The following is a 16135-nucleotide window of genomic DNA, read 5'->3' as shown; positions in this document are numbered from 1 at the left end:
GGATATGGGCAGAAGCCAGCTCACTGCCATCCAAGTGGAAACAACGAACAGCAGCTTGGAAAACTTCTGTGATTCTATGAAAACAAGGCGATCTTGACACATCATCACTGCTGAGCAGCGGTGACAAACTGAGCTTTGTGTCCCCTCCCTTTCCCATTCCCCCTGGCCTGCAGTGCGAGGGGCTGCTCAGACACCAAAGCACACATGAAGCAGCTGCACCCCGTCGCTCCCCTCCATCCCGGCATTACCATGCCTGTAGTAACTTCATCTCACCATCCCCATGGACAAAATGTGAAGCAGGGGTCGAGGAGGAGTAGCCCAGCGCTGTGCGTGGTGCCCCATCCATCTGGAGGGGAATTCCCCCACAGCACAGACGGGGCTGGTGCCGTGGGGCGGGCGTAGGGCTGTGCAGGAATGTTTGGAGCGTGGTGAATGTGCTTTCTGCATTGTTCCCATCTCTCCCCCCTTCAGCTTCTCATCCTCTGCTCTGTCCAGAGCCTGCCTACTCCCGACTGCTGCTGTGCCAGCTGCAAGGCCTGAAATCTGTGCTAGCCAGGCTCGCAGTGTTGCAGTCCCCGAGAGAGGTAGGGCACTGCCTTGCACCCCATCACTGGGGCTGCCCGCAGCCGAAGTGGCAGCTCCGAGACCAGGTGCTCTCCAGGAGGTCCCTGTCCCTGCTTTAACTATAGAATTAAAGTGCATAAGGCGTTTTGCCTTTGGATTTCCTGGATGGGTGACTTTCTGCGCAGCCCAGCGGCAGGAGAAATGGCTCAGGGCAGCAGGACGGTGAGTGGAGCACTAGGACAGGAGCAGGACTGCCGACCCCAAGCCCTTCCTGCCTCCTGGTGGAGGGGGGAAAACCACAAGCCTGCCAGGTCTGCTCTCCAGAGACCTAGAGCATTGCGCTTGTAATTTAACCTGCGATCCCAATCAGCCACCCTTTTATTTAAAGCAAAAAATAATAATAATAATACTAACACTTCCTTCCACCCTGTTGTCAGTTATTGTTCCTGAAAGCACTGCTGCTGTTGGTTTTTAGGGGAAGAGCCATGGCCTGGCCGTAGCACACGTGCTGCCGTGTACACACGGACAGCAGAAGCTCCGCTGTGTTCTCAGGGCAGCGACGGGATCCTGGGGCTGGTGGCTCTGCTCTTCTCATTTGAATCCATCCCAAGGCAGTATTGGCCAAGAGCAGCACAGTCAGAAGCAACCTGTGGAAAATCTGATATTGCATCCACGCCTAGCAGCAGTCCCAAGGTGTATTTTAGCAATGAGGTGTAGATAAGGACCTCCTTGCTCTTCCCTACCATGGCCAACAAGTCCATTTTTCAGGAGCTGAGCTCCCGCAGGGGCAGGAATGTGTCAGAGCCTGTCCAAGGATTGTCTGACCAGCTGTAGCCACCCTGGGTTCCCTTCCCAGCCGGGGCAGAGGCAGAGCTTTCTCTCAGGGATGCCTCATGTAGCCACACGGGATGAGTGCCCCCCTCCTCGCAGTGCCTGTTTCCCTGTGTGGGCTGTGGGGGTGGCTCCATCTCCATCACTGATCCATGAAGGATGAGGAAAACCCCACTGACTGGCCCCACAAAGCACACAGAGCTATAAACCCCATCTCATAGCGCTGCCCACTGGCCTGGCCAAGCCTTTAATGCAGATCTCACTCCTTCTCCCCCCGCTCGGTTCCCAACCATTGCTGCTGGAGACAGGCAGCCCTGGGTGCGGCCGCTCTCCTGCCTCCTGATTAAAGCCGGGTCCTGCCAGCAGGTTGGGCTTTCCCAGGGATTATGGCTTTCTCATCCCCTCTTCGGGGGTGATGCAAGCGCAACAAGCCTGTGCCTAAATTCGGTCCCACCCCTGAGTCCTCTGCCAGCACAGACTGCGAGGCATAGCCACAGCTTGTTCCCGTGCAGCACCTGGCACAGGTCTCAGCACGGCCTGAACCACACGGGGCCTGGGAATATCAGCTGTTGACAATTAGTAAGTAATAACACCTAGAAGAAAAGCATGCAAGTGACTGAGTTCCCTGTCCAGAACAAATTTAAGGTGTGGAGGGCCTATTGTGGCTGTGACAAAATGACAATCTGCAAAGCAAAGCTCGTTGTCTCTTTCTGTCTTGATTTCAAGAATGGAAGTGCTGGAGCTTTCAGCACATCCCTAAATAACTCAATCCGACAGTTCAACATTCACACTGTTAAAAAGCCTGCCTTGTACTAACTGTGGCTGTCAGACACAGGATCGTTGTAGTGCTTGTTTCTAACAGTCTGGGGGTTATCACAGACTTGTAGAATCACCTAGGTTGGGAAAGACCAACAAGATCATTAGGTCCAACCATCGCCCTGAGCTACGGAGTCCCACCACTAAACCAGATCCCTTAAATCCCTCCGGGGATGGGGACTCCACCACTTCCCTGGGCAGCCTGTTCCGATGCCTGACCACCCTTTCCCTGAAAAAATCCTGCCTAACGTCCAACCTAAACCTCCTGTGGCACAACTTGAGGCTGTTTCCTCGCATCCTATCACTTGTCCCCTGAGAAAAGAGACCAGCACCCCTCTCACTGCCACCTCCTTTCAGGTGGTTGCAGAGAGCAGTCAGGTCTCCTTTCAGCCTCCTCTTCCCCAGACTGAACAACCCCAGTTCCTGCAGTCGCTCCTCATAACTCTTGTTTTCTGGTCCCTTCAGTTGAAGAGATATCTTTGCTCTGAAGGCTGTGACAAAGCGCTAAAGGATGTAGCTTCTGGATGTTATTAGTTATTCCATACTTACGCAATGCACGAATACTTCCAGGTTACAAGGTCCCTGTCAGGACCAGGCTCCTGCTATGCAGGTTTCTGTACTCCATCTGTATAATCTGGAGAGTAGGCAGCAGAGGCTGTCAGAAAGACCTGGTTTAAAGTGGGACTTAAAACTGCAACATTGCGCTGCTAACACAGTCCCTAAACACAAGTCCCTAAAGAGTTTATTCTCCTACTGCCTCCTCTCCCTCCCATCAATGAATCTCTTAGTTTTAGCCAGAAAACTTTTTCACTCCTGCTTTTCTCCCTAGCTCAGCACTGGGCTTCTTTCCCAGACAGAGTTTTGAAGCTAATTTTAAAAAGACTCCATCCCCATGAGACAAGGAAGAGACAGAAGCGCTCTCTGAGATGCCGTGGCGTGTCTGCTGGGACTGCCTTGCTCCGAGACAAATCTTTGGCAGCGGTGTCTCCACTGAATCAAATGGTGTTGCTTCCAGCAGGACTGCTTGCCCTTGGTGTCACTTTCTACTTCATTTTCTTCCCAGAAGAACAGGACAGTCACACACAGCACCCAGAGGTCATGGCAGGAGGCAGGAGATCCAGCCTGGGGAATTATTTAGAGTGGAGTGTGTTTTGAAAGACCAGCCTAGAAGGGTCGTGCATGTGAGGAGAAAGGAGCTCCTTTCCCCCTTCTTCTCGCGTTCTCCTCATTTTCTTATCACAGGAGGAGGCTGCTTTCCTCAGCAGTCTCTTATCTCTTCACTTGACCCGTCCTCCAGTTTTATGCAATGCAATGGGGGCAATTATTTTGCCCCAGTCTCCTCCTTCTCCCCCCTCCCAAGCATTTGTCGAGCCTCACCTTTTCTCTTGCCCTTTCCTCTCTCCAGTCTCTCTGTCTTAAATCTCTTCTCCCCCATGCACTTTCTGGTTCTCCTTGCCAATTCAGCGTGCAGGCAAGCTCTTGTGTGCAGCCTTTCCTCTCCACCCACACTCCTTCTCCTGCTGCTGAGACATCACTTTTCTTCCCTGTAACCACATCACCTGCCTCTTGGCATCTTCCACGCATCTTCTGCGGGCTCCCTCTTCTCCATCACATCAGCCACAAGCGTTTGCCTTCACTGCCAGCCCTGTTGGGCTGGTCGCAGTGTCACCCCTTGGTCCATGTTGGGTTCCACACTGATGGTCTTCATGGGGAAGGGGATCCCAAGCCCTCTTCAGGCTGAGCCAAGGGCTACCTCTTTGCTGGTAGATAGAAAAAAAAAAGACAGGTGCAGCCCAGCCTCACAGCCTGAAAGGAAAAAAAAGAGCCAGAAGAGCAGATAAGGGACCCTTGAGGCTAGGAAGACAGTTTGGGGCTGAACATCCCGGTGAGGCTGAGGTGCCCGTGGGGGCAGGAGGCAGATGTGCAGGTCCAGGAGAGAGGCAGGGTGTCCATTTGCTGGTGGGAGCCACCCATCTGCTCGGCGTGCTGCTTGCTGTCATGCCCATCTGGAGACACCTCAAGCTGCTTTCCACTGCCTTGGGACCGTGCCTAGCTCGGGATACTGCAGAGCAGAGCTGGAGTGGGATATTTAAAAGCATTGCCTCACTTTCACCAGGCTAACCGCATGTGTGGAAATATTTTCTTCTACTGCCCTGATAATTGTAAGCCTGGGATCAGATAAACATCAAATAGCTTAGGTTTAGCTTCAGTTTTCAATCTCCCAGGAGCTTTTTTTTTTTTTTTTTTTTTTTTTTTACATTTGGGAAACGCAATGTTCAGCCTGCCTTTTGGAGCTGCTGTGTTCTGGCCGGGCTGCGTCTGTGTTTTCATTCCCGTCATCTTTCCTGCACATGACTAACTCTTTCTGCCAGGGCTGGGTGACCAGGCATCTGCCTGCAAACCAAACAAGCCACTTACCCCGTTTCCTGCCATTCCCCAGCCTGTCCAGCCCGCCTCTGTCTCCCCCGGCTGATAACATCACAAAAAATGGCACTGACGTACTTCCTCGCCATGCTACTCAAGTCATCCCCCAGTGCGGGAATGAGTCTTAGAGCCCGGATTATTTTTAGCACTTTTACAGGCTCCTTCTCCGACCTCGGGCAGGAGCTTTAGCAACCCTCTGTCCCCTTGCGTCACGCACACTATGGGCTGTATTTGCAATATAGCCTCATGTGCAGATGAGGGTTGATTGAACCTGGGGATTCATGCTTGGAAATCGCTGGAATGATATGAGACAGCTTGGTCTGAAAACACCCTGTGAGCTTTCAGCACCTCGGATTTTTTAAGGTGCTGTTGGCAATACATCGGATCATGTTGAACTTCTAGGGTGGGAAACTGCACATTTTCTTGACCCTGAGGAACTGCTGTACAGTCTCCTTTCCATCCCCATTATTGTGAGAGCATTAATTTTCCCATTCACTGAAGTAATGCAGCCTTTTGCCCAGAAGAAGTCCAGTGTAGGGCAGGTGATAGCTCTGCTGATCATAAACTTGAGCAGTGTTTTCATTCCCTTTAGACAGATTTTTTTTTTTGGTCAGTTCTATGTTTGGTCAGGCATCCAGAGGTGGCTGTGACTGGAGTGTGCGATCCAAGGCTCTCTGCCTTTCTGCCTCCCCCGGGGGAGGTTCTGCCAAGGTGTGCTGATGCTGCACTGCAGGAGGATTTCGGACACCCCATCCAGCTCCAGGAGAGTGCCATTCCCAGGCTCCTGTGTAGCACAGTGCTGGCAGCAATAGCGGTGATAGACACCCCAAAGAGGGGCAGAGTGTGTTCCCAGCGGCATTAGTAACCTGCTGCCTCTTTTTTTCCTCTCCTCTCCCTTCCTCCCACTCCCTCGGCCAGGCTCGTGGCTGGGCAGAGCAGCCCACACCTTCTCCTGGGCGGTGGATCCGACTTTGCAGCATCCCCCTTGGCAGCCCCAGGAAGATTTCTGGCTGCGTCAGCCAAAATTCCTCCCGGGGACTGTGCTGCAATGCAGACACCACACCCCACTGGTGCCACTCAGCTACAGACCAGCACCGCCGAGGGCTTTCCTCCTCCTCCTCCCGATTAGCCCCGATGATTTCGGGTTGGCCGGCATCACCTCCTTGGGACCGCGGTGCCCGCAGCGGGTGTCACTGAGGCATCGCTGGCGTTGGGCGGTGCGGCTGCTGCCTGCAGAAGCGCTCACTCCCCGCAGGGACCAGCGGGTTTCAGATTTCATTTCCCTCGCACGCTACACCCCAATTCCAGACACTTTCTGGCTCCGCCGCTGCATGGACGCAGAGCATGGGTCCTTCGCCGTACCCAGCGCAAGCAGACAGCTCCAGGGAGCGGACCATGAAGGCGCTGATTTTATTTTGGCTTTGCGTCTCGCTTTTCCCCGGCTTTTCCCAGGGCAGAGTCGTGGGAGAGGACGAGGCTGGTTTTGCTGAGTGCAACGTGTTTTTCCCTGGACAAGTCCCACCAGAAGGATTCACCGAGCCCTTCCACGTGAAAATCTGTCAGCAGTACAACAGGGAGCCGCGCTTCGCAACCCTCTACAGTACCAAGGACAAAATCCCTCTTTATTCAGCTTTTAAATACACAAAAGCAGCCCAAAATGAGGAGGAAAGCTGGCTGGTCGAGCCGCAGGTAAGTCAGTGTTTTCTTTGCTGTAAATCAAATATTTTCTGGGCACATTTCATGATGAGAAGCTGTTAGCAGGGGGGAGGATTTTAACAAAATATCCCGGAGCTCCATGGATTTTGTGACCCCCCCCTTTGGATATTAATTCCCCATGGGCAGACCTGAGATATTTTAGTGCTTGGAACTGGACAAACAAACAGTTCCTGGTCCCACAGAGCTTGTCAGGAGAGCTTTTGGGAGGCTTTTGGGTGTGAAACGCAGCGTGGGGGCAAGGAAAGCCACCCCTGCACTAGATATCCCAAATGACACTGCCGGTGGATGACGGGGTGAAACATCTCAGCGCCAAGCTGGAGTTTGCCCTGCTGCCAGCCCTGATAAGAGCTGTTCAGCCTCACGGCATGGACAAAGTGTGTGCTCGTGGCTCACCACCTTGACTCGCAGTGTTACAGCGTGCCCCGGCTGCAGGTTTGGGCGGGGAAGGGAGGTGCCGTGTCCCGCAGCCAGGTGTGTGGTGCAACCTGAGTGCTGCTGCAGCCTCGGTGGGGTTCGCTCCCCTGACATCCACCATGTTTCAGCAGCTCCATGAGTCTGTTATATTGAAAAGGAATCCTTAAAAAGTTGCTAGTGCCCTATGACAACAAGTATGCCTCACCTTAACTCTTCCTTAACTGTTTTTTTCCCTAAATTTCCAGCAGTGATCATTTTGTAGCCACCTTTGCTCTGCTGATCTCAGAGCTGAGGCAGGCGCAGGGTGAGGGCAGGGTGCTGGAGCTGGGTGCTGGGGTGTGGGCGCTGTGTGCAGGCAGGATGAAGTTTAAAGCCATTCCCCCTTGTCCCAGAAGAGTGGCTGTCATACTGGTGGCCCCCTTTTGGGTGATGGGAGAATTTGGGAAGGGGATATTGAGAGCCGGAGGTGTCCCTGTCCTCACCTCAGCCTGGCTGTGTTCTCAGGGCTAGGCTGAGGTGCTCTCCTTCCATCGCATGGGTGCCTGTGAGAGGTGTCCTCTTGCCCTTTTGGGACAGAGGACAGCTTTTAGCAGGCTGCTGCTATAGAGGTGAGGAAGGGCGAGGAGTTTTGAGAGCACAAATTGCACCTAGCAGAGCGAGCACCTGCTGTCAGAGCGAGGGCATAGAGGCAAGGCGGCCAAGATGGCGTCCTTGAGGCCCGTCACCACCTCTGGCCGCCATGCCTCCTCCTGCTCCTCACGGCCTGACTCACCGCCCTGGTGGGCCCCTCACCTTCCCTGCCCACTTCTGCAGCACCTCCCTTCGTCCCGGTCACCCGGCCCTCATGCCTTGACCACCTCGTGGTTGTCCCTGATAACGCTCCTGAGCCCCAAACCTTGTGTGTCCTGCCTCAGAAACTCACCTCAGCCCCAGAAAAAAAATTCTCAGCTCTACATCCCATGAAGGCAGGCTGAGGGAGCTGGGGTTGTTCAGCCTGGAGAAGAGAAGGCTCCAGGGAGACCTCACAGCAGCCTGCCAGTACCTAAAGGGGGCTACAGGACAGCTGGGGAGGGACTCTTTGTCAGGGGATGTGGTGATAGGACAAGGGGGAATGGCTTTAAACTGAAATAAGATGATTCTACCTTGATTTTCTGTGGCTTCCCTCCAGTGAAGCCCTGTGGTATGCTGTGGGGACAGGTTGTTCCTAGCTGACACTCGGCTGTGCTGGTTGGTGACAGTGTGGGATAGCTGGGAGCTTTGAGAACCTCTCTTCCTTGGAGCAAGATGCTCTCACCTCTGCTAAACAGAAAAAAAATCTCCTGGACTCTCTCACCTCCCTCTTTCCTCCTTTGACTGATGTTTTCTGAGTATTTTTTTTTTGCTTGTTTTGTTCTTTTTTGACTCAAAAGCATCCTTTAGCTGACAGCATGGCACACCTTTGAAGGGATGCTCCACATTTTCCCTTGTCTGACTGCTGATTAAGATGTAGATCTGTACTGGGGACCAGTGAGCTCCAGGCGAAAGGAGCCTCACCAAGTGAAACCAGATGTGGTCCTGGACCATGGTGAAGGGGACAGCTAAGGAAAGATCCTGGTATGGGCAGCTTGGAGGAGGCTGCACTGTGGATGGGGACATCGCTGAGCCCTGTGCCTGAAAGCCCCTGTGCCACATCAGGTGGCACTCCTGGGGGAAGAGGGAGCACAGAGCAAAGATCATCTCCCTCCTGCCTGCCCAAATCCCCCACTGGAGCCAGTTTCGTGGTGGTTTTGATCAACAGCATGTAGTGGAGAACTCATCCCTTGCTAACTCAGTGCTGAAGGCCTGATGGGGCTGCAGACTGCCCCAGGTAAGGCTGGGGGGGAGAAAGGAAGGCTGGGGCAAGGCTGTCAGCTGGTGGGACAGGGCTCTTGTGTGCTTTCTGTCTCAGAGGGACCGTGCCTTAGGTGTGCAGCAAGGCTCAGGTCCACACTGATGCAGGAGGGGAAAGCAGAGAACAGATTTTGTACCTATTGTGTGTATTCCTATCAAGGCTAAGCCAGGTAATGAAACCCCTAAAGGGAGCTCTTCACAACACGGGCTCTGTATCAAGGCCCTGAGAGATTACACTGTCTGTTTTCTGCATAACTTCCTTGCTGGGACAGGGATAGCCAGGTACAAACAGGCTGAACTGTGCAGAGGCATGCACTTACTTCTGTGTGCATGCACACCCACATGCAGAGATACAGCAGGCAGGAGGAAATCACTATAAAAATGCTCTCTGCACGCTGGTGCGTGACTCAGGGTTGTCATGTGCTTTTTTTTTTTTGTTGTTTTTATAACAGATCATGATCTGTGCTGTGAGGGCACTGTCTCGCTCTCTGTATACCTACCTCCTCAGGAATGCATGCACCAGAAACAAATGCCAAATGTGGCAGCGAGGTAGTCATCGGGTGAGAAATAAGAGGAATGTCAGCTACACCCAGTGCTGATTGGCGGCTGGAAAATGTGAATTAATCCAGGAACCAGGACTGATAAAAAATGAGAGGCCAGGAGTGTCCTGATGGGCAGGACACTGATGGGAAGCCCCCAGGCTTTGGTCCCCAAACCTGCTCTATTGCTGACTTGTTAGGGTTAAGAGCAAACCACTATGGTGGCTTTCACCTTGTCATGTTTTGGTCGTCTGAAAGCCTGTAGTTTGGTCAGAGTCTTGGCTTGAGAGAGATGGAGAACACAGGAGTTGCTTTTCCTCTCCTAAGATAGGACAGGCTGGGTGAGTCGCCTTGTATTTCCATCTGATGGATGATTTCCATCAGCCAGAGGAGCAAGGTGGGATTTGCATCCCTCAGCCATAGCTACATCTGGGCTTTCCTCTCAGCTTTGGTAGACCATGGAGAGAAGCTGGTGCTCCTGGAACCACCCATGAGCTTCCTGCAATACACACCTCAGCCTCAGGTTCACCCCCTTCTGCAAAATGGCAACCCCCACTGTACGAAACCCATTTAATATTGATAGGTGCTTGGACTCCATCCTGCACAGCTGCTTGGATGCATAATTTATTTTTAAATCCCCCTGGGAATGAGGTGTTTGCCTGTCTGCTTGGATCTTGCCCCGAGCCATCGCAGGGTATTTCAGCAGGTGGATTGCAGCCATGGACACAGATCTGCTCTTGCTGCGACACAACCCAAAGGTTTTTTGGGGCAGCGAGGAGAGGCAGCCTGTGTGCAGGTCAGACACAGCGCAGGAGCCAGCCTGCCTTTGGGGCTGAGTTACAGGAGGCACGAAGCACTCAGCAGTGTGTGAGTGATTACAAACCACACCGGGAGTTATTGTAAGCACCGGCGCTCGGTGATGTCAGGGCCTCACGCATGCACACAGCCACATTTCTGGTGTTCTTTCCTAACTGCGCCCAAACAATCCCGGCGGTATGTGCAAATCCCCGCAGCCAAACAGGTAACCGGCCACATATTTGCTTGATAGGCACCTCCAGGAATGCATGCATCAGCTCATAAAGTCAAGTCTACGCCGTCTGCTGCTCGCAGGCTGGGAATCCCTGCGAGGAGGCAGAGCTGGGTGTCTCAGCTCTCAAAACTCCTGGCCAGCTGCAGCCCAGAAGCTTTAGGGTGAGCTCAGGGTGTCTGAGCAAGGGCTGTGGAGCAAGGCAGAAGTCTTGCTAAGTGTTGCCTTCAGAGGAAATTAAGACTTGTGCCTCCGCACGTAGGAAGCCTCCCAGTCCCGAAGCAGGTTCAAAATGAAGCAAGAACCCTCCTAGCAGGCAGCCGGGGGAAATGCAGCCCGCTGACACGGTTTGTGTTGGCACTGCTGTGGGGACAGCCCTGGGGCCAGCCTGCAGGGGCTTGCCTGAGGCGAGAAGCATCCAAAGCACAGTTTGTACGGCGAGGAGGATGGATGGGATGGATAGCTGCCTACACCAAGCGCAGGGGAGGTGAGGCAGGAGCTGTGGCACTGAGGCAATGCCAGCTCCATGTAAGTTTAAAGCACATAAGTAGTGGACATCTGTCTGGTTGCAGGAAAGCCAAGGGACCAGGCAGGATGATGGGGCTGATTCAGGGTAGAATAGGAACCCTTTGCCCTATACGTCTCCAAAATGTGTATGATGTAGTGCAGTGAACTGCACGCAGGAGCCAAGAGAGCAATGTAATCGGGCCAGCACGATGTTGGGAGCAGAAACAGAGACAACACGAGGCGGTGACTGCCGGAGCCCGCCTGCCACCCCTGAGTTGCTGCCAGCATGCTCACCCTCTAATCTGGGGAAGAAAATGACAATTTGGAGAGGCTGCCGTGTCAAAAGGAGTGACTAAGGAGCAGGCAGAGCTGCGGCCACCTGAGAAAGCCCTGAGCACACGGCAGTGCCCCAAATCTTCTACTCCCACCGCTTATTACCTCCTGGCCCGGCTGCGTGCGAGGCGCCAGGAGGGGTTGTTACCGCCTGGGGGTCGGGAGGGTGGGAAGGACAGACATGAGCACATAGCACGGATTCCACCGAGGACCTGCGGTGACAGCGTCCTCGCCCACACGATGCTGGGAGGTCATTAAAGACGAGGTTCAGACTGCTAATGACAAGCCCCGAGCTCGCTGGCACGTCTGCGGTCAAGGCAGTGAAATTCAGGTCACCTGCCACTGTGTCCCACCTATTCTGTGAGCGCAGAGAGGTAAATGCCTTCTCCAGGCATCCTACACCTCATGGATTTTTTCCTTCATTGCTTAGATTTGATGGTTCAGAGACTCCAGGTTGCTTGTTAGAATTAAGGATTGTGGACCTCAGGGTGTGATCCGTAGCGTGGAGTAGCAGCCCTCATGAAAAATACACTTTGAGGCTCATTTTAGCTTTTTTAGGAAGGCAATTGTACACACTAACCCTTCTCTGCCATTTCAGGTGGATGACCCAGACAACGACCAGCAGGAGATGGTGCTCGAGGCTGATCTCGTCGGCACGGTGGCCAACCTGGGTGCCAACCAAGCCCTGACCTCAGACTACATGGGCTCTGGCTACGAGCGGGGGCTGCTGAACCCCAGCCTGCTCAACGAGGAAGACTTCCAGACGGCCACCTACACGCTGACGAACGCCGTCCCCCTGAGTCCATCTCTGAGCAAAACCTGGCACAGGGACGTCGGGAGGGTGGTGGAGCAAGCCCTGGCCCCTCACTGCCCCAGCAAGGACCACCTGTATCTCCTCGCGGGCGCGATTCCTTCCAGCGTCCGTGTCAAGGGCAAGGTGTCGGTGCCCGAGGTGCTGTGGCTGGCGGCGTGCTGTGATGCTGCAGAGGGGTGGTCCTTAGGGCTGGTGAAAAAGACCAGCGATGAAAACAGCCTGGCAGACCTGACAGTGGGCGAGCTGGAGGAGCAGCTCCTGGCAGGGATCGAGCTCTTCAAGGGCAGCTGTGGAGGAGACAGCAAAAACAAGGAGAAAGTGGAAGCGATACTGCAAGCCGTCGGCCAGATCCGGGCCGGGGGACAAGTGGGAACAAACGACAGCCAGGAGTCCAAGGAGAGCGGCTTGGTGAGAAAAGTGGCTGGCATCATCGCCACCCCCTTCATCAAACTCCTGGAGCTCCTCATCTACCTGCTGGTGGAGCTGGTGAAGTTCACATTTTACTTCCTGTGGCTTGTCATCAAGCGGGTGGGCAGCACAATCCTGGACGGAGCCTCCAGCCTGTGGAGCGGGGTGGTGTCCTACCTGCAGGCCATCAGCATGGTGCTCATCAGCATCCCCTACGACCTGGGGAGGGTTGTTGCCAACATCTCCCTGGGCTTCCTGGAAATCGTCCAAGACGTGGCGTTCCTCACCTACAGGATCCTGCGCATCCCCGTGGGGTTCGTCCTCCACCTCGCTGCTTTCCCCTACCACTCCATCTGTGCCATCCCCTCTGTCCTCAAGGACCTGGCCTCTGGGATCGGTGGCACCTTCTCGCTGGCCGTTGATGCCACTGCCACCCTCCTGCACGGCTTTTATTACGTGGCCAGCCACATAGCCAAGCGGTTTGTCCCTAAAGTCTCCTCCGGTGACTGACAGGGAGAGAAACCAAGGCTGCAAAGACGTGAAGTGGATGAGGAGCTCTAGGATAGGTGGCCAAACGCAGTCCGTTTCGTTCTGGTATTTATTGTAGCGACGTTAATAATAATGAACCAAGCGGGGGGAGTAACAGGGAGGGCCGAGGTAACTTTGTCAGGGGACACCACCGCTGCGACTCAAACTCTGTCTATTTTAAAGCACTGGGATCCTGTCGGTGCGGGTCACAAACTTTCTGTGATCTGCAGATACCAAGCTCTGGGGATGCTCTCTAAGCTGTTTCCTTCCCACTGAGAGGGCACCGGGACCTCTGCACCCTGCAGCAGCACATCCCATGGGGTGGAGGTGCTCCTCTGGGGAGGGATTCAGTTTCTGAAAGCTGGAGAAGGGAAAAGGAGGGCAAGGTGCAAGGCTTAGGGGCTGGGCAGCGGGGAGGGAATGGGGCCGGGTCCTGCTGCTGGCCGCACTGCTCGCTTCTCTGGGACCTGCTGGTGGAGCCCAAGGAGGAATTTGGCTGGGTGTGCCTCGTAGCTCCTTCAAGGCAGCTGAAACCAAGCGGATCTGGCTGTGAGGAAGCACCAGCTTCTAGTTCTTTCCTGCAGGGGGAAAGCATTTCCCCTTCGCCATGCCAAGCTCACTTTCCCTGGGCTGTTCCTCGCTCCCTGGGGAGCACTGAGGACCTCAGCCCCAATTCCTCGCCCTGGCTGGTGGGCTCCAAAGCCTGGTAGAACCTCGTGGGTCATGATTTGGGCTTTGAGACACCCCCATCTGCCAGTGACCAGCCTGTCCTGCCCCTGTTCCTCCAACACCCAACACCTCTGTGCTGCAGGATTGTGCCCAGGCGGGGAATTGGAAATGTGGCCATCCTCCTCAGGCGAGTTGGGAAAGCCCAGCTCACTGCAGAAAGTGACCCTCCCATGCTTTTCTGCAGGACAGAAGGAAAGTGGCTGTGCCTTTCTTACTGGTCTGGCTCGGTGGTGTCCTTACCAAAAGGCACCTGGGGAGCAGGGGACAGGAGATGAGCAGGGAGCACGGGGGGAGTTTTGCTGCTTGTTGCCCAAAGCCCCATCCAGCCTGGCCCTGAACACCTCCAGGGATGGGGCACCCACAGCTTCTCTGTGCCACCCTCTGAGTGAAGGATTTCTCCCCCCTAAGGTGGCTGGGGACAGGGGACAACTCGTCATTGCCCCCACCAAGCACCCCGTGTGAGAGGTGCTTCGTGGGGGGGGAAGGGTGGCCTCCCAGCTGGCTTTCTTCATGGGGAAAGGCAACTTTTTGTGCTCATCAGGGCCTGATCAGGTGAAGTCAGCAACATTTGGCAAACCCCTCCTTCGTCCTCAAGCTGTCAGCAGAGGGATTTGGATCCAAGGGGCACGGTCGCTGCTCCCAGCAGAGAGGCAGCCGCCTGCCTTGCATCCAGACCTACCTCTGCATCTAGCAGGCAAACACAACCCAAGCTGGGCAGACGTGGGGCTGTTAAAAGGGTCTGAACACGCTCGGATTGCAGCCGTGACGAACCCTAACCAGCACAGGTCGTTTTTCTTCTCTGCTGCATGTCTGAGCAGGCCATGGGAAATCTGCCTGAAACACCCAGTAATTGTTACAGAACAAGCAACATCCTGCTGCAGACCATGGCTTCAGATCATTCTTATCTGGGCATGATTTATGGCTTGTGAGCTTTACTCTGTCCTAGGAAATGTATGGCTTTAACAAAATAAAAGTTACTTTTCCAAAGGAGGGCTGGTATCACGTTTCTGTCCCAGCTGCAAACAAGATAATGCAGCCCAGCGAGCTCCGGCTAATCAGGGAAGTAAGAGCAGCATAGTCGCTCTTTGTTAAGGCCTGACACCTGATATTAATGGCCCTTTTCTGCTTTGAAAACACCTTTGCATTTTCAAAAGCGCATTTATTAGAGTACGCAGGTAGGAGCTGGGGGTTGCAGCAGACACGTTTCGCTCCCTATGTGCCAAAGGAGGTGTGTGCTCAGACAGCCTGGGTGAGGTGGGGCAGGACGGGAGCAGGGAAGGAGGTTTCTGTGTGCAGGAACGGGGGCAGGATCTGCGTGGAGAGCGGCTCCCTGAGCCCACGTTGGCTGGGGCTTGAGGCAGAAGAGGAAAAGGGGGAGACCGGTCCTCAGTGGCTGCACCCGGGCAGGTCACCTTGGCTGCTTTGCGGCTGGCAGGGAGAAATTCACTCTTGTGGGATGCTGCTGGATACAAGCAGATGTTTAGAAGAAGACCTGTTACCCCTAGGAGCAGCTGCTCTCCTCCACCAACTACAAACCACCAGGGGTGAGTAAGGTGCGGGCACCTCTCAGCACATGGGAGGGGAGCCCTCAGCCACGGGTGACCCAGCAGGGGAAGGGCTGCCCCTCCTTATCTTTATGGGATGATTACGGGCTGGGAGTCACCCACAGGATGGGGAAGGTGATATGTACTGATCTCCCCTCAACCAGCCCACCCAGCCCTTCAGCACAGGAGCTTCTGCGCACATCGAGGCATCCCTTATCGCAGTTATCTTCCCTCTGGGGTTGGGCCCAGAGAAACCAGCCGTGCCCTACAAGCACAGCAGCCCCGGCAGCACCACTCACAGCCCCCAGCCCCGGGCTCAGGTCCTCCCAATCCCTTTTTGGTGCCATTTTACGTTTTGGAGCTGCTCCTCTCTGCAGACAGGGGCTGCTGCATCTGAGCAGGGAGCCGAGCCCTGCTCGTTCCCGAGTCCTCCCTCCAGCTTAGGCAGCGCCAGCAGATGAGGAAGGTATCAGGAAATACCTACACGAGCAACTTGCTTAGCCAGGAAGGATTTCCTGGCAGCACAAAACTCAAGGTGTGCCTGCGGTGTGCGTGACCGCGATACCCTGCGGGGGCACGTCCTCATTTCTCCCCTCCGCACAGCCTTGAACCCGCTTCGATTCGGGAACGTGCCTCGCACCGGGTGACATCTGCCGTTGATTTCAGCAGAAGCGGCGTTTTCCAGCCAAGCAGAAAGGCCTGCGGGTTCCCCAGTGGTGTTAGCATTGCAGCCGGCTGGAAGATCTCCAGGGAAATAGATTGTCAGAGAGGGATGATTTATCAAACAGGATTATTTTTTTTTTTAATTTTCACAGCAATTTGTCTTTTCTAGTGGAAAAGGCGTTTCAGGTCCAGCTTGGAAGAAGGACCAGAAACATCCAAGAGCAGTGCACGGTGTGGATTTGAGGTGTAGACGTGGATGTTCAGCACTTTCTCCTGCCTAAAGGCAAGCCCGGCACGTGAACAGGGCTGTTTCCATCCCAGAGCGGTGCCCGCCTTACCTTCTGTCTCATTTTCTTCCACTTTTAAGTGTGAAAAAAAGAATGTTTTCCTTCCAAAAGTACTGAAATTG

General features: G+C 54.4%; 1 protein-coding gene across 1 annotated transcript; it reads left to right on the top strand.

Moving 5' to 3' along the window:
• The first annotated feature begins 5646 nt into the window (after positions 1 to 5646).
• On the top strand, positions 5647 to 14509 carry ENDOD1 (endonuclease domain containing 1). The gene is made up of 2 exons (XM_005012846.6): positions 5647 to 6324; positions 11639 to 14509. The coding sequence occupies exons 1-2, from the start codon at positions 5980 to 5982 to the stop codon at positions 12770 to 12772; spliced, it is 1479 nt and encodes a 492-aa protein (XP_005012903.2). The 5' UTR covers positions 5647 to 5979; the 3' UTR covers positions 12773 to 14509.
• Positions 14510 to 16135: the final 1626 nt, after the last annotated feature.

This window comes from Anas platyrhynchos, chromosome 1, assembly GCF_047663525.1.
Source record: "Anas platyrhynchos isolate ZD024472 breed Pekin duck chromosome 1, IASCAAS_PekinDuck_T2T, whole genome shotgun sequence".
NCBI lineage: Eukaryota > Metazoa > Chordata > Aves > Anseriformes > Anatidae > Anas > Anas platyrhynchos.
This window is presented reverse-complemented; position numbering and strand designations above follow the sequence as displayed.